Source organism: Tachypleus tridentatus, chromosome 10, assembly GCF_004210375.1.
Source record: "Tachypleus tridentatus isolate NWPU-2018 chromosome 10, ASM421037v1, whole genome shotgun sequence".
NCBI lineage: Eukaryota > Metazoa > Arthropoda > Merostomata > Xiphosura > Limulidae > Tachypleus > Tachypleus tridentatus.
In genome coordinates, this window is record NC_134834.1 from 20114982 (window position 1) to 20133224 (window position 18243).

The window sequence follows — 18243 nt, forward strand, 5'->3', positions numbered from 1 at the left end:
ATTGACGAGCTCAATTGAATTCGCTCATTAAGCTTACACCTTGATTACCATATTGACCAGTTAAATAGAACTGATTCATCTAGTTTGCACGTTGGTTACCATATTGACCAGTTAAATAGAACTGACTCATCAAGCTTGCACGTTGGTTACCATATAGACCAGTTAAATAGAACTGACTCATCAAGCTTGCACGTTGGTTACCATATAGACCAGTTAAATAGAACTGACTCATCAAGTTTGCACGTTGGTTACCATATTTACCAGTAAAATAGAACTGACTCATCAAGTTTGCACGTTGGTTACCATATAGACCAGTTAAATAGAACTGACTCATCAAGCTTGCACGTTGGTTACCATATTTACCAGTAAAATAGAACTGACTCATCAAGCTTGCACGTTGGTTACCATATTTACCAGTAAAATAGAACTGACTCATCAAGTTTGCACGTTGGTTACCATATAGACCAGTTAAATAGAACTGACTCATCAAGCTTACACGTTGGTTACCATATTGACCAGTTAAATAGGACTGACTCATCAAAGTTACTAGTTTATTACCATAATGACCATTTAAATAGAACTGACTCATCAAGCTTGCACATTGGTTACCATATAGACCAGTTAAATAGAACTGACTCATGAAGCCCTCACACATACAAGGTGGTTTCTCAGACCGTACATTGTTCTTGCCATATGAAAGTGAAACGTACATAATTATTGTTGAACTGTCTGTAGGCAGTTTTATTTAAAAACTGACTTAAATCTGAACTCTATGTTTAGATTATACAACACACACCCACACTCTTCGTATTTTTTAAAATTCGAAATCTGTGGGGGATATGGGAAGCAGCAAGATTCGGCTGGGTGGATTTCACCCCTGTTTGTTTGTTTTCTTATTTTCACCCATGGGTGTTGCACCTTTCTTCAGTAATGGGAGTTTTGCTGTATTGGACAAGTGTTTTTGTTTTTTGTATTGATTTTAGTTTTTATGTTCTTTGCGCAGTCTGCACCTTCACCCCACAAGTAGGTGTCATAAAATGTTAAAACATTATCACGTGTTCACGAAATACTGGAAAACGAAGTATCTCAGTGTTATGTTGTTCTTGCCTGGGATGCGAGTCTGACGTATTGTTTTCCGTGCTTGAAATCGACACAGGATTAATGGGTATGTAAAACAGATGGCGTGGAAGTGACCGTGAAAGACTGTTCCTTGGTGAAATAACTCTTTCTGACTCACACACAACAAAAGTTTTGTTTTTGACTTCAAAACGGATCTGGAGTTTCGGTATCGGTATCCATAATATATCATTAGAGGCCATTTTGTGGCTGCATAAAGCCTCTGTGAGGAACCCGTTAGACTATCATCACAAGGAAGGCTATCCAGGATGATGTAGGGGTAATTTGGATTGGATAATATTTTAACATTGGACGCCGGTGCTCTTCGTGGGTAACATTAGGTTTTTGTGTATAATCCACAAGTCACTCTGTCAGCTTCCTAGTGACTTTGTGGTAAGTCTGAAGACTTATAGTATTAATAGCCGAGTTTCGATATCTGTGTTGAATATAGCATCAATGACCTATTGTGTAGCCATGCGTTCAACAACAAAACAAACAAAAATTCAATCCATGATCTGGAGAGTGTTATCACACTAACTTTCGTGAACTTGACCACTAAGATGCAGATAGGTCCGTCATCTCCAGTAAGAAGATGGGCCTCTATTTGGCCGAAGTCAAGTTTCTGGTAATTGTGAAAACTCTAGGATTAAAATCTTAGACTCTTACGTGAAAGCAAAAACGCCAGCGCCACTGGTGACTGGTTAGCTCTTGTAAATAACAACACCCTTCCACACTGCAAAGGATGATGAAAGAGTCTTTTGAGGGTGGATACTGTAAACACAGTCTATATATAGCTAATCCAGCTTGCCTGGAACCATCTTCAGGATGCTACTTCATTCTTTTATGTGTCGCTTATGGCTCTTCAGGAACTGGGAAAATATTCATAGAGTAATGGGACCACTAACATCCAGAGATCCGTCAATAGGCATGCAGCAAGCATACGAGGAGTGGAAAATAAATAAAGTATAGAGGGCTTTCACTGACGTCAGAATATCACGTGACCTTCATTGTACTTCGCCTTATTGGACGTCAAGTGGTTACGTTTGTTATAGATGAAAAATGACAAATTTGTTTTCTAAGATCCTGTTATCTGACGCCGTAAAGTATTTCAAGGATGTGCATAAATAATATATATCAAGAAACTGAATCGTCCTGGAATTTAGGATTTACATCTTTTCCATAGGCATAGTTCACTTTATCGATATCAAGTTTCCTGTATCGTGAAAGTGGCGATAAATTTCCGCTATTCGAGAAGAGAAGGTAAACAGTTGGTCTTGGATGCATGTAACCAAAACCAGAAACATATGTTTATCTAAAAATAGCACTTCATTCTAGATTGTATATAATATTTCTATACTTTAATTTACTGTTTTATAAACAAACTATGCAACTTAAAAAGCGTCAACTATAGTACTTTGAATGTTTTTCGTTTTTCTTTGGTTGTTGTTGAATTTTACACAAAGCTACACCAGGGCTATCTGCGCCTAGCCGTCCCTAAGTTAGCGGTGTAAGACTAGGGGGAAGGCAACTAGTCATCACCGCCCACCCTCAACTCTTGAGCTACATGTTTTACCAACGAATAGTGGGAATGATCGTAACATAATAACACCTTCACGGATGAAAGGGCGAATTTGCTTGGTGGGAAGGGGATTCTAACCTGTAACCATCGCATTGCGAATCTAACTACCTGGCCATGCCAATATTCTTCGTACTGCGAAAATAGTGAATACAATAAGTAATGGAATGTATATGAAACTTCACTTGGTGCAAGGGTGATGGCCGGATGAACTTTGACCTTTAGCTTCAACTCGTTCAGACAGAGTAATTAATTTCCCCTAGCGGTCAGTTTTATTTCCTTCTTCTTCATGTTCGATTTTACTCCAGTGTGTGTATTTAGGTGGGGAATGTTTCGTTATCTCTCTCCACACGTAATTATGGATGTAGTGTGCACGTTTTGCCATCCATAACACACATCATCAGTGAACAAATGGTTAGTTATTTAGGAAGTAATTACAATTAAGAGTTACCGTTTGAAGTGGTTAACCGCTAATATGTATCACTTTCTGCAAATAGGCTTAACCGTATATATCATTTCTTCCACTAATGCATTCTAATTGTGAATCGTTTGTTTGTTTCTGAATTTCGCGCAAAACTACACGAGGACTATCTGCGCTAGCCTTCTCTAATTTAGCAGAGTAAGACTAGAGGGAAGGCAGCTAGTCATCACCACCCACCGCCAACTCTTGGGCTACTCTTTTACCAACGAATAGTGGGATTGACCGTCACATTATAACTTCCCCACGGTTGAAAGGGCGAACATGTTTGGTGTAACGGGGATTTAAATCCGCGACCCTCAGATTACGAGTCGAACGCCTTAACTCACCTGGCCATGTTGAGCCCTGTGAATCGTGCAACCAAATTACTACATAAATTATGTTGGCTTACAGCTAGGTATCAAAAGTCGATAGATAATTATAATTAGAGCCCCGTACTGAGGTCAAGTTAAACTAGGTATTGTTTGGGGAAGCTGTTATTTTCTGTTGAAATTTTAAACGAGTCAACTCGTGCGCGTTGTTGGATGTAAAATTCGTAATTTGCGTTTTCCTGACACAACTAATATCAAGTGTAAGTTATCAAGGTAACACGTGTTACTTCTAATATTTCGGTTTGAGGTTCTGCAGTCTTAAAATCCGGGGCTCTCTCGTGGTGACCGACACATTGTAGTTAACACATTAGGTTGAAGTAACAACAGCGATATGATATATTATAGTTGGACGTTACTTTAAGTAAAGATCGAAATATTACATTTCAGGGGAAATTTATCTTTGCCAAAGAAATTTCATCTTTTTTACTTGTCTTTCCCGATTGGCTTTTCCGTATTCTTTTATATCTTACCGATAAAAGTAACACAAATTACATGGATTAAATAAATGGTGGGCCCAGCATGGCCAAGCGTATTAAGCCATGCGACTCGTAATCCGAGGGTCGCGGTATAATGTGATGGTCAATCCCACTAATCGTAGGTAAGAGAGTAGTCCAAGAGTGGGCGGTGGATGGTGATGACTAGCTGCCTTCCCTCTAGTCTTACACTGATAAATTAGGGACGGTTAGCGCAGATAGCCCTCGTGTAGCTTTGCGCGAAATTCCCCCCCCCCCCAAAAAAGGAAGGAAACGTAAGTCACAAAGACACAACTTATATAGTTTATAACGTTCCTTCGAATGAGTGTAATCTTATTTCATTATTTCTGTTCTTGTTAAGGCAAAGTCACTTTGCATTGGTCAAAGATAAACATGTTTTCCCTCAATGACTATTTTCCACACAAACTTTTTGTAACACTCGAGAAAATTTACGTAATAAAACGAGAGGGGAATCCTCAGTAGCCGCAGTTTAAGTAGAACTTAAACTGGTCAAAAGATGGAGCTACGAGATAAAAGTTTGTACTTGAAAAAAAATAAAACACACAAAACGAAACAAACTCGGAGCCATTCTATGAGCCGCTGTGTCGCAGATAAATACCGAAGTTGAAAATAGTGTGTATTTAGAGCTACATTTACGTATTTATACTGCCCTTTGTTAAATGCCAGTTTGTTTGTTTTTTCTTTGAAGAAAATAATATGTGATGGGGGCCGAATAGTGTTGAAACTAGGTCAGAGTCGAGTGTCATTCAATCTCGCGATGATTCCTTGTGAAGAAGTCATCTGAAAAGATCGAACGTCGTAGAGTATCACTGAAGCGATCCCAATGAATTTTTGTGAATATTTTATGACATCACGAGTTCGAAAAGACACAAAAAATATTTACTTCCAAGCTGTTCCCGATTTGCACTCAGCAGCGGAAGTCCAACCGCACCTGGCGCAGGTGACAAGAGGAAAATCGTTATTGTTATGTTGAATACGTTGAGCTTCGTTTCTCACTAACAAAAGCGACGAGGGACGTTCTACGAATAGTAGTGAAAGTCAACACAAAGGTAAAGGTTAATTGCTAAGCATCAAACTTGACGTCATTGTAGCATGGCGGGAAACCTGGTTTCCCCCAAGCGACACCCCGAAGGATAGAGATAAGCAAGTTAGCAGCTGTGTTTATGTGTCACAGGTAGACACGGGATTTTCCACGATACACAGAAAGAATCCTAGAAGACTCATTATGAACAGTGATTTCCCTTTTCGCGGGTTTTGAAAGTCCAGAAAAAGTCATAATTTTGCTGCTTTTATGATTCTTCTAATGTTGACCACACGTCAAAATTTCTATCTTTTCCGTATATTTTAACAACATTAAAAGAATTGACAAATCAATTTTTTTTCCTCCTGAAAACTTGAATTTCAGTGAAGAAGAGAGGGCCTGAAAGTCAGTCTGATGTATCGTTTGATTCACTGGTGTCCCCCAGTGGCTCAGCGGTATGTCTGCGGACTTACGACGCTAAAAACCGGGTTTTGATACCCGTGGTGGGCAGAGCACAGATAGCCCATTGTGTAGCCTTGGGCTTAATTTAAAACAATTCAATGCTCCCCCTGCAGGACCAATAATGATTTATTCCAAATTCTTAATTTCTACCAAGTGCGGGGTTGAAGGAAGACTGTTTAGTCTTCGAGTACCCCTTGGGGTTAATATTTCTTTAGAAGTATTGTTCTTATTCGTAAACAACTGCCAGAATGATGTGTGTGTCCCCTGCAGTAGACTAGTTTCGCCGTGTTTACGGCTCGTTAGTACCATTTGCAAGAGCAAAGCAAACAGATGGCCCGCCATGACCAGGTGATTAAGGCACTAGACTCGTAAGGTCGTGGGTTCGAATCCCCCGTCACACCAAACATGCACGTCCTTTCAGCTGTGGGGGCGTTATATTGTGGCGGTCAATCCTACTATTCGTTGGTAAAAGAGTAGCCCAATAGTTGGCTGTGGGTGGTGATGACTAGCTGCCTTCCCTCTAGTCTTACACTGCTAAATTAGGTACGGCTAGCGAAATTCAAACAACAAACAAACAAACAGATAAATAAAGCTTCGTATGATGGTAGAGTTTCTTCGATTTGTTTTGTCTTTATATCATGGTCTGTTGAATAATAACAGATTGTTACATAACCATGATGGTTTGGTAACGTGTTATTCAAACACCTAAACTATTTTACGGTCTGTTTGTTTTTTGAATTTCGCTCAAATCTACACGAGGACTATCTACTCGGTAGCCGTTCCTAATTTAGCAGTGTAAGACTAGAGGTCATCACCACCCACTGCCAACAATTGGGCTATTCTTTTATCAACGAATAACAGGGTTGGCCATCACATAATAATGCTCCCATGACTGAAAGGGCGAGCATACTTGGTGTGGCGGGATTCGAACACGCAATCTTCATATTGCGAGTCCAACGTTCAAACCACCTGGCTATGCCACCCACATTTTTTTTTTCACGGTACATTTAGAAGTACTAACAAGGTTATTAATAACTGGGAAAGACATTTTATGAACTAATCCAAAACGTGTGTTTTGTTTTTTATTTGCCCGCATGGCTCTTACAACAGCGTTTCTCAATCGTTCGGCCCGGCATGGCCAGATGGTTAAGGCACTCGACTCATAATCCGAAGGTCGCTGGTTTGAATCTCCGTTACACCAAACATGCTCGCCCTTTCGGACGTATGAACGTTGCAATGTGACGGTCAATCTCACTATTCGTTGGTAAAAGAATAGCCCAAGAGTTGGCTGTGGGTGGTGATGACTACATTAGGGACGGCTAGCGCAAATAGCCCTCTTGTAGCTTTGCGCGAAACTCGAAACAAACCAATCACAATATTTCTTCAAAGTCACGTGTTTGTTGCGAATTCTCTTTTAGGCAAAAGAAAAGAATTACAAAGAAACAAATATAAGCTTGCGGCACGTGTCTTACACGAGGACGAGTTGTAACTTACATGTGTTGATGCTTTAATTTGAACGTATTACTTTCTTGGTCAGCAAATAAGACAAGATAAAAAATACATTTACAAATATATCGGTTTTCCAGTCCACACAAAACGAAGATTATGGATCAGAAGAGCCACGAGTCTGCTAAATATTATTCTAGCCCACCTAATGGCACGGCTGTTTGTCCGCTAGAGGTCGGGTTTAGATACCCGGAGATTACAGATCACAGATAGCCCATTGTATAGCTCTGTGCTTAATTCCAAACAATATATCAATCAACACTCTTTTGTTTGTTTGTTTTGGATTTCGCGCAAAGTTACTCAAGAGCTATCTGCGCTAGCCGTCCCTAATTGAGCAGTGTAAGACAAGAGGGAAGGCAGCTGGTGATCACCACCCACCGCCAACTCTTGGGCTACTCTTTTACCAACGAAAGTGGGATTGACCGTCACATTGTAACGCCCCCACGGCTAAAAGGGGCGAGCATGTCTAGTGCGACAGGGATTCGAACCCCCGACTCCTAGACTACGAGTCGAACGCCTTAACCCATCTGGCCGTGCCGGGCCTGTATCAACATTCCTATGATTCATCCAGAAGTTTCTATTAGGAGAAAGAATAGTTTACTTTTAATCAGTGCGAATTTCATAACAGTTTAACCCTTTAAAGTGAATAATTATATTACAATGCCAAAATTCGAGGTCCTGTCCTCGTGGCGAACACGACGAAGACAGCTCACTTTTTGCTGAATTAATTTTGTTTTATTTGCATTTAATCTCTAAGTAAAACAATGGGTTGGATATCTGTGCTGTGCCCGCCATAGGTATCGAAACCCAATTTCTACCGTTATAAGTCCGCAAACTTGCCATTTGTATTACTGGGTGCCACGTAAACAAAAAAAAAAACCTTATAGTTCTTCAGATTATGTTGTTTTTAGTTCGCCCAATCCATGTAGGTGGGAAGACTTCTGTTATACTTCATGGACAATTCCTCTTCGACTTCATGACGAGAGAATTTCAAAAAACAGTCCCAACCCGTCCAACCTTACGTTTGTTTCTTTGTAATTAAGCACAAAGCTACACAATCTATGCTCTACTCATCACAGGTATCGAAACTCGTATTCTATTGTTGTAAGTCCGCATACATGCCGCTGTGCCACTGGGGGATGGAGGCTTTGCTCGGTTAACATTGCGAATAAATGAGAATAAATACGGGTTTTATTCTCGTACTAATGGCCTACAGAATGAACGTCTCCAAATTTTCGAGATGAATACAACAAGCATCCGGTTAGTAGCTGTATGAAGGTTTTACACATGACGTCAGAAATCTTCCTGTTTCATTTAGCGCCACCATACGGAACGTCGAACATTCCCTTTGCTTAATTTCTATATTTGTTTGTTTGAAGTTAAGCACAAAGCTACACAATGGACTGTCTGTGCTCTGCCCACCACGGGTATCGAAACCCGGTTTCTAGCGTTGTAAGTCCGCAGACATACCGCTATGTTGGGGAGGGGGGCATTTGATTAATTAACAGCAATCCATATCAGTACCTAGTGCGGCAACATGATGCGAACCCTACATTCTTGGATTCGGAGATATCAGCAGGCTAACCACTAAAGCCACACCCAACACCTTGCTTCTAGCTGGAAGATTATTCATAGAGAGAAATATAAGCGATGTTGGTTGTGTGGTATGATAAAATTCAGGCTTTATGTGTTTTGTAGAAATTTTGAAGTTGTGCAACTCAGAACCAATTCACGTGTAAATATTTTCTCATTTCACACAATTGTAAAGGATACAACAGTTATTATACTGTCGTAATGGTTTGTTTCTTTACGTAGGTTCTTCCGAAACTATTTAGTGAAAAATGCAAGGTCCATTCTACTTAACGAAAACGAAAGCGTGTAGTTGATTCCACTGCAGATTTTACAGCCTCGCCAAGCGATAGGCCGAACCTTCAAATGAATGAATGACACAGACACTTGTCTTTGTTTCGTATGCATGGCACGGTGTGGAAAAGATTCAGTGTGGCTAGGTGGCTGGGGCGCTAGACTCACAACCTGCGAGTTATGGGCTCGAATCCCCGTCACACCAAATATGCTCGACCTTTCAGCTGTGGGCCGTTATAATGTTCCAATCAATCCCAATATTCCTTAGTAAAAGAGAAGCCAAAGAGTTGGCAGTGGGTGGTGATGACTAACTGCCTCTCCTCTGGCCTTACACTGCTAAATTAGAGATGGTTAGCACAGATAGCCCTCGTAACTTTGTGCGAAATTCAAAACAAACAAACAAACAAAGTGAAAACTAGCAGATTAACACACTCTTAAACTCGGTAAATTATCGATAACATGGTAATAGACGCACTGACTAACCAATAGCCCAGATTTTTGGTTTCTTTTTTGTTTGTTTGTTGCTCAGTTTTTGTCTCACGTCTCATATGAAATCCAGATCCACAGGAACTTTGTTGACGTCATACATCATGCCATAACTTCTACTAGTGGACAATACAAAGCATCTGTTTTAAAATATGATCCCAAGGGCGTCATTGCTTCTTGTACACTGTCTTTCTGTCGGCTTGTCTCTCAATTCATATTTAACCTTTACAGACTTGAAGTTTCCCTAATTTGTCACATCTGTCATATTTTGTAGTTTTGAGGTCTTTCCGTGGGGCATGGCCAAGCGTGTTAAGGCGTGCGACTCGTAATCTGAGGGTCGCGGGTTCGCATCCCAGTCGCGCCAAACATGCTCGCCCTTTCAGCCGTGGGGGCGTTATAATGTGACGGTCAATGCCACTATTCGTTGATAAAAGAGCAGCCCAAGAGTTGGAGGTGAGTGGTGATGACTAGCTGCCTTCCCTCTAGTTTTACATTGCGAAATTAGGGACGTCTAGAGCAGATAGCCCTTGAGTAGCTTTCTGCGAAATTCAAAAACAAAACAAACAAAACAAACAAACAAACCTTCCGTGGGACAGCAGAAAGTCTACAAATGTACAACGTTAAAATCCTGAGTTCGATTCCTCGCGGTGAACACAGCAAATAGCCCATTGTGGCTTTGCTTCAAATCAACCAACCAACCGATTAATAATATTAATGACACAAGCGACTTTTTTAATTAACAAACACATGTTTAAAGATAAAGTATTATGTCGTGTATTAGAAACTGAATTCTGTTCTAACGCCCTTTAACTCGTAAACGAACCATCAGTGAGATAGTTTGTAAATGAACTCATTTAAATGCGCACGGAAATTCTAGTACCAGAGATAATTGTTATAATATGTCGCTGATTGTGTAGTTCGCACAGCCAATATGCTAACAGTGTCCTATATTACAACCAGTCATTGTCCACTATTGCTTGCATTCGTGAGAGAAAGTGAGACACAAACAACTGATACTGTTTGATTTCCAGTGGTTGCATTTAGCATCTAACCCTACTTTTCAGTTCTGTCGAGGTAGCGCATGACTCCCAGTGGCACAAAGATACGCCTGCGAATTTACGGCGCTAGAAATCGGGCTTCGATACTTGCGTAGCTTTGTGCTTAACGTGAAACAAACAAACGAGTAACGCCCTTATCACGATACAACTTTTTAGCTGAAAATTCAGCATTGTTAAGTTCTAAAGATTCTGTTTACCACATGTAGAAATTTCAACTAATCCTTTGTTTTCTGAAGGCACCATATCCTAGTAATGTCATGACATTAAACATGAACGTTATTTCATCTAAATCTTCTCTTCTTTGATGCCTAAGAACGTCATTATGTTTCATCATGAACCTACTCTGTTGATATATTAAAAATTTCCAACTTAATTGCACCTTATACAACACATGAGCTAACCAGTTAGCGCACGGTCAGTTACCGCCTGTGCTGTCGTTCTTATCCTAATAGTGGTGTTTATTGTTACATCTATAATGCTCCCAACTCGGACGTTTGGATCCGCAGCCCGGTACATTTCCTTTGTTAGAAACGTTTGTATAACCTCCATTACTGCATGGTTCCTCTCGTTCATTGCGTTAATGTCGTACCAGCAAATGGCTGGAGTAGTGATTAATTAAAATTATTCTAATTTTCACTGATTGGTTTGTTTTGAATTTCGCGCAAAACTACACGAGGGCTATTTGCGTTAGCCCTAATTTAGCAGTGTAAGACTAGAGGGAAGGCAGCTAGTCATCACCACCTACCACTAACTCTTGGGCTACTGTTTTACCAATGAATAGTGGGATTGATTTGACCGTAACGTTATAACGCCCCCACGGCTGAAAGGGCAAGCATGTTTGGTGTGACGGGAATTCGAATCCGCGACTCTCAGGTAACTAGTCGAGCAACCTAACCACCTGGCCCTGGCGGGCCTAAATTGTCAGGAACAGTTTCAGTTGGTGAAGTAAATCCTGACATATTTGATGCTGTTTTTATTGGCCCGGTATGGCCTTGTATTTATAGACCAATACAGTGAAAAGAGCAAGAACTGTTATTTCTTCTCAAAATCTTAAAAATGAACCAATCATTACAATAGATACAATCTTACATAACAAATTTTGTACTGCTCGCCAGAGTTTTTTTTTTATCTAAAACTATTTTTTCGTCAGAAGTTGTGTGCATACTGAAGAAATTTAGACATTTCTACAGTAAACTTAAAAGAAAATAAAACCGATATTTACTCTCCAAATAATATATTTTTTTATTTCACTTAACGTTTCGCCGTTGCTTCTTCATCAAAACTAGTAGTGGCAGTAGTCACGTCTCTTTCTAGTTTTATTGTTAATACAGGGTGAGCCAAAAGTAGGTGGACAGTAAAAAAACATTTATTTAGAGATCACGTATACGTACAACTATATGTAATAAGACAATTATATTAATGAAACTAAAATGTTATTTATTAACGCAAGTGCTCAAATTGTTTTCCTTCTTGATTTACACAGCTTTGAAGTCTACCTCTTAAGCTTCGACAACCATTTTTGCACAAGTCACTCTGGGCATTAATTTCTTGAAATGCATCTCTTATGTAATTTTTTAAATCACCGACACTTCTTGGTTTTTGACTATAAACTTTTTCCTTGAGTACTCCCCAAAAGAAAAAAATCCATAGGGGTCAAGTCCGGTGAACGTGCCGGCCAATCGATTGGACCTCTTCGACCAATCCATTTCAATGGAAATGTTTCATCAAGATACGAACTCCTTTTGAATAATGTGGAGGGGCCCCATCTTGTTGAAAATAAAAGTCATGTAAATTAGGTTGTTGCTGTAACTGGGGAACAACTTGATTCCTTAGAATTTCGAGATACTTATCTCCTGTAATTGTTCCGTCCAAAAAAAAAATGGTCCATAAACACCAGAGCTTGAAATACCACCCCAAACATTGACACCAGGCTGATTTAGCTGTTGTTCTAATGTTAAATGCATGTTCTCACTATACCAGTAAACACAATTATGTCTACTGACATGACCGGATAATTTAAAAGAAGCTTCATCACTCCACACAATGTTATCTAAAATTCCTGGGTTTTCTTCAATCTTGTTCAGCATAATTTCACTAAATTGCAGTCGCCTGTCTGGATCATCCTCCAATAAGCCGTGAATTAGTTGCGGTCGATAGGGTTTCAACCCAATTTGTGTTATAATTCGCCTAATAGAGGTTTGTGGTATGTTCAATTCCATAGAAGCTCTTCTGGTGGACTTGTTTGGACTTTGAACAAATGCATGGGCAACACATTGCTTATTATTCTCTGTACAGACTGTTTTGGGTCGACCAGTTTTAGCAGCATTAAGGATTGAGCCAGTGGCGTCGAATTTGTCACGGATACGGTAAATGGTTTGTCTTTTTGGAGCTGGAGTATCAAATGTTTCAACCCACTTTCTCCTTACGGTTTCAGTATTTTGAGATTTCCAATACTCTTTTAACACCCATATTCTTTTATCTGTATTTAAAGTATTTGACATTATGGGTTCTATTAACAATCTAAAAAAAACGAAAACAGATTAAATTAAAACAAATGTAATTATACAATTGTAATTATATAACACAAATAATATAGTTGCAACATAGTTATTATATGCAATTGCATTAATATGACCGATACATAAACCTATTCAAATGCTGTCCACCTACTTTTGGCTCACCCTGTATATAAATTTTTGTTAAAATGGTAATTATATACTTAAAGTAGACTTATCACCTGTGCACAGATGAAAACAATAGTGATTAATAGCAGGACTTGGTGGTCTTTTTTTTTTTTTTTGTCACGGACTGAGTAGAGCAGACGATTAATCTTACAGACATAAACAAAACTCCTAATCAACCGCTTAACGTTCTCGCTCTTTTGTTTATCAGAACACAGGGAACAGATCTACAACTGTTCAAACATCGATTATTATGTTCGGCGTTTCTGTCCTGATAGCATGGTTGACAGTGACAGTGGTCCCAGCTGCATCAGACACGTCATAGCCCTGTCGCGTGGCACCTTGCTCGAGAGGCTGGAGATGGTTGGATTAAAAAAAAAAAAAAGAGAGCAAAGAAAAAGGTTACAAACGCGTTTCTTTGTATGCTTGTAACCGCCAGCTGTTGAAGCCTGATATCTCGTGATTGGCCTGTTTTCTTCACATGTGTTGTCGTACGTTAACCACGCCGAAGAGATCCTTGAAAAAATGTTTGTTATAAGACGCCCTCTGTGTATGTATAGATTTCGGTTTTGGTTGTTTTTCTTGGGGCAAATATTAACAAGAATTTATTTTTTAATATTACAGAATTATATCTTGTTTGCTACGTTTCCATAGAATATTAATTATAATTTAAGTGTAATATATACATACATACATGTATTATATAACAAGTACACACACAAAGAAAAACAAACTCGTGTCTATTTAAATGGGCGCTGCTTGTTTCGGCACCAATATTTCTCTTATTACATACGACAAACGCTAAATTTTTAGAGAAATCAGGAGGGAACTCTGTAAGTAACCAAAATTCGGTTTTTCTCTATCGTAGGTAGTTCAGACTTTGGGCAATGTACGTACCACGGTTCTTAAACGGGAAATAAAAATATTTTAAGCCCTCAGGTGGGCAAGCGGTAAATCTGAGAGCATGTAACGCTTAAATTGAATTTGTTTACTTGTGTTGGTAAGAGCACAAATATCACATTGTGATTAACAACAAACACTGGTATTCGTACAATTCAAGTTCTGTCTGTTTGTTTTTAAGTCTCTCGTGTAGCTCTGAGAGGGCTATTTGTGTTAACCGTCACTAATTTGCAAGTGATAGGCTAAACAGAAGACAGTTATGTAACACTATCCACTCAACTCTTGCAATACTCATTACCAGCGAATAGTGAGATTGACCATGACATTATAACGCCCCCACGACTGAAAGGGCGTTATTTGTTTGGTGTGATGGGGATTCGAACCCACGACCCTCAGATTACGAGTCGAGTATCCTAACCATCTGGACCATGACATTATAACGCCTCCGCGACTGAAGGGGCAAGCATGTTTGGTGTGATGGAGATTCGAACCCACGACCCTCAGATTATGAGTCGAGTATCCTAACCACCTGGCAATGCCGGGCTGCCCTTATGAACAACCAGATCAGTACTTGTTAAACAGAGTATCGATATTGATTTTGTGGGCAGAGCACCCATTATGTGTAGCATGGCCAGGAGGTTAGGGTCGCGGCTTCAAATCCCCGTCACGCCAGACATGTTCACCCTTTCAGCTGTGGGTGCGTTATAATGTGACAGTCAGTCCCGCTATTCGTTGGTAAAGTAGTATCTCAAGAGTTGGCGGTGGGTGAGTATGACTAGCTACCTTCCCTCCGGTCTTAAACTGCTAAATTAGGGACGGCTAGCGCAGATAGCACCTCGTGTAGCTTTGCGCGAAATTAGAAAACAAACAAACCTTCAACCTCTTTCTGATTGATGCGTACAGTTTACGTTTATAGCATTGTTTGCCCCCTATTATTGTTGTAATTATTAATTATCATTACAAATTAACGACGAGTATTTCGACAGTAAAAGAAACTTCGTCTTATCGTCAATTGTATATTCGTGTATCTTGCTAGAAAACCTCGATGGATTCAGCAGATAGCCTGATGTGGCTTTGCTATACCAAAACATGCGCGCGCGCACACACACACACTTGTCAGAAAACCGTTAATTTTGTTCAGTACCTCAGCGAAGTTTTGCTGGTTATTGTAACAGCGCAAATAATTTTATTGGTGAACGAATGATAAATGATTTTTCTCCACTTCGCTGAAGCGTTTATAAACATCGCAACTGTCCTCCTTAATGGTCGTTACGACGTTATTACTGGAGTCATTTGAAGGTTTTTGCCTTTATGTAGAAATGGTTATCAAAGTCATTAATGGACTGATTTAGCTGAAGCGATTCTGCCCATTAGTCACCGAGAATTTTTTTTTTTTTTTTACGTGAACGCAAAGTTAATGTTTTCTTAACCCCAAAATAACCTTCACGCACATTTTTCTCTTGGGAAGATCAGATGTCTAACCGCTTGTCTGGAGAGCCAACGGTTCTCGGTAATTATATATTTCGATTCTACAAAGATTCGCCAATCAGATTCTTCTGTGAATAAATTACAGTATTTCTGCTCCAATGGTAGATTTAATGAATATTCTGCATATTAGCTTGGTGATAACAACCATCGATTTACTGTTGTATGATACCTGTTAGAGGGACATTGGTTTCGGTGCGTTGAAACAACAACAAAATGAGAGAGATTTTACAGTAAAACCGATAACGTTTTCAGTAGTGTATTTTCAGACCTTGGTGGAAGGATACGACGTGTTTGAAACTGTTGACTTGTATATGTTTCACTTGGTCTTTTGTTTTGATGCGGCCGTTACTCTTCGTTTCTGATAAAGAATTTGATAACGTTATGTTAGCTTTTCGGTTGGTTTTGCGGCTCGGCATGACCAGGTGTGGTTGGGGGTCTTGACTTGCAATCTCTGGGTCACAGATTCGAATCCCCGTCTCATTAAACATATTCGTCCTTTCAGCCGTGTGGGCGTTATAATTCCACGGTCAATCCTATTATTCGTTGGTAAAACATTAGTCCAAGAGTTGGCGGTGGTTGGTGATGACTAGCTGCCTTCCCTCTAGTCTTTCACTGCTCAATTAGAGACGGCTAGCACAGATAGATCTCGTGTAGAGCTCTGCGCCAAATTCGAACCAGTTTGTTTTCATACGACTGATTTTTGATTTTTTAGTTAGTTTAGGAAGTTGACATTTATAAATCTTGTTTTATTATAAAGGGCCCGGCATGGCCAGGTGAGTTAAGACACTCGACTCGTAATCCGAGGGTCGCGGGTTCGAATCCCCGTCACACCAAACATGTCCGCCCTTTCAGCCGTGGGGGCGTTATAATGTGACGATCAATCCAACTATTTGTTGTTAAAAGAGTAGCCCAAGAGTTGGCGGTGGGTGTTGATGACTAGTAGCCTTCCCTTTAGTCTAACATTGCTAAATTAAGGACAGCTAGCGCAGATAGCCCTCGAGTAGCTTTACGCGAAATTCAAAACAAACAGTTATTATAAAGTCGAAGAAATCATATTATAATTAATCAGCTATTAGTGTACACGTGCATGTGCCCATTCTTTGAAAGTTAGCGTGTATGAAATATATTGCTTTGCTAATTTTTTTTTTCCCCCTATTTTGGTAGGTAAGTAATTCGAACTATATGTATATAGAAGTAATGCTTAGGTAGTACTGAATTTTGACCAGATAACAGAATGATTTATAAAACCTAAAGTTTAAGTTTTAAAGTGCACTAAACAAATGTAATAAAGGACTGTTATTGCCCCACGAGACTTCCTAAACAACACACGTTGTTTGCACACACACGTATATAAGCATGCATTTGTTCTGTTCGTCGCCGTAGCCATATTTGATATGCTCACTAAATCTCTGGTCCTAACAGCCCTAAAATCCGGGATTGATTTCTCGCGGTGGATACATCAGGTAACTCAACGTGGTTGTGCTCTGAAACACCCAAATGCATCTCTGTGCAGAAAGAAAGTGAACAATATAGTGTTTTAACTTTTATGTTTAGTCCATAGTTTAATGAGGACGGTTTGTTCTCTCTTGCAGCTAACACACCAACAGCCATGTAGAAGCCACTGATGCTATTCTACTGGAACAAATCTGTGTCTTATCGAGATCCGGAGCTGCGAACCCTGCAAGTTTGACAAAGCTTAAGAGGTACCTCTTTAGAGAAACAACAAGTACATAAAGACCGACAGCGTAACCATGAACCCGATGTGTCCGGGCGACCCAGGAACGGCTATGATGAGTATGATGACCCACAGTCACCATGGTGGAAGTCCCATGATACACATGCAGCCCCAACCTCATCAAGCACAACACCCCACAACTACAAGTACCGGCGGAGGGCGCTCCTGCGCCGGATGTGGTGTCAAAATCATGGACAGGTTCTTGTTACATGCTATGGATAGATATTGGCACACAGGATGTCTGAAATGCTCGTGTTGTCAAGCAACCCTTGCTGACGTCGGAAGTTCGTGTTTTACAAAAGGTGGAATGATCCTCTGTAAAAATGATTACATCCGGTAAAATATGTTAATATATATCGTTATTATTAATAGTATGATAATTAGGTCTACCTTTATGCGCTTACTATTAATGAAAGTTGTCGCATACTTAGTAAAAATAGACTCGACTTGTAGTCTTAATTATTAACTTTCGTTTTGTTCTCGTCTGATGACTTTCCTTTTTCTCGTGTCAACGGAAGCTTTCACAGCATGAGAACAGAAAGAGCTGACAAACGAGTTTGTTTATGAGATATAAAAATATTTGTTTGTACGTAGCATTGGTTTTATTCTTTTCATTGTTTCTTCTTTTTGCAAAAGGCAACAGAGTAAATTTAAGTGGTATATTTTTGTAAAGGTTGTCATAACTTATATTTGTGCGTCCGAAACAATAAAACAATTAACAACTGCTTGTACACAGAGAAAGAAGTTTGTGTACATATCTCTCACAAAAACACTTTATATGAACTTAATATTTGAAAGAGTATTGAAACCAAATAATTTATATTTTCACAGGTACGACACTAAAATACGTTGTTTAATCGGCCAAAGAGTGAATGGCTGACCCTATATACATCGGACTCGAGAGGTATTAACCTGTTGACTGCCAAGTATTTCAGCTGCCATGGCAGCTCCAATGCCGGGTTTTTCATTTTCTAACTTTTTTCGTGACGACATTTTGGATCGAAAGTG

General features: G+C 39.7%; 1 protein-coding gene across 1 annotated transcript in view; it reads left to right on the forward strand.

The window, feature by feature from the left end:
- The window catches only part of LOC143228840 (LIM domain transcription factor LMO4.2-like), an 87494-nt gene that overhangs the window by 25109 nt on the left and 44142 nt on the right, over positions 1-18243 (forward strand). The window contains exon 2 of the mRNA XM_076460227.1: positions 17093-17571. Within this exon, the coding sequence (XP_076316342.1) occupies positions 17252-17571 (320 nt within the window). The 5' untranslated portion in view covers positions 17093-17251. The remainder of the gene's footprint in view (positions 1-17092; positions 17572-18243) is intronic.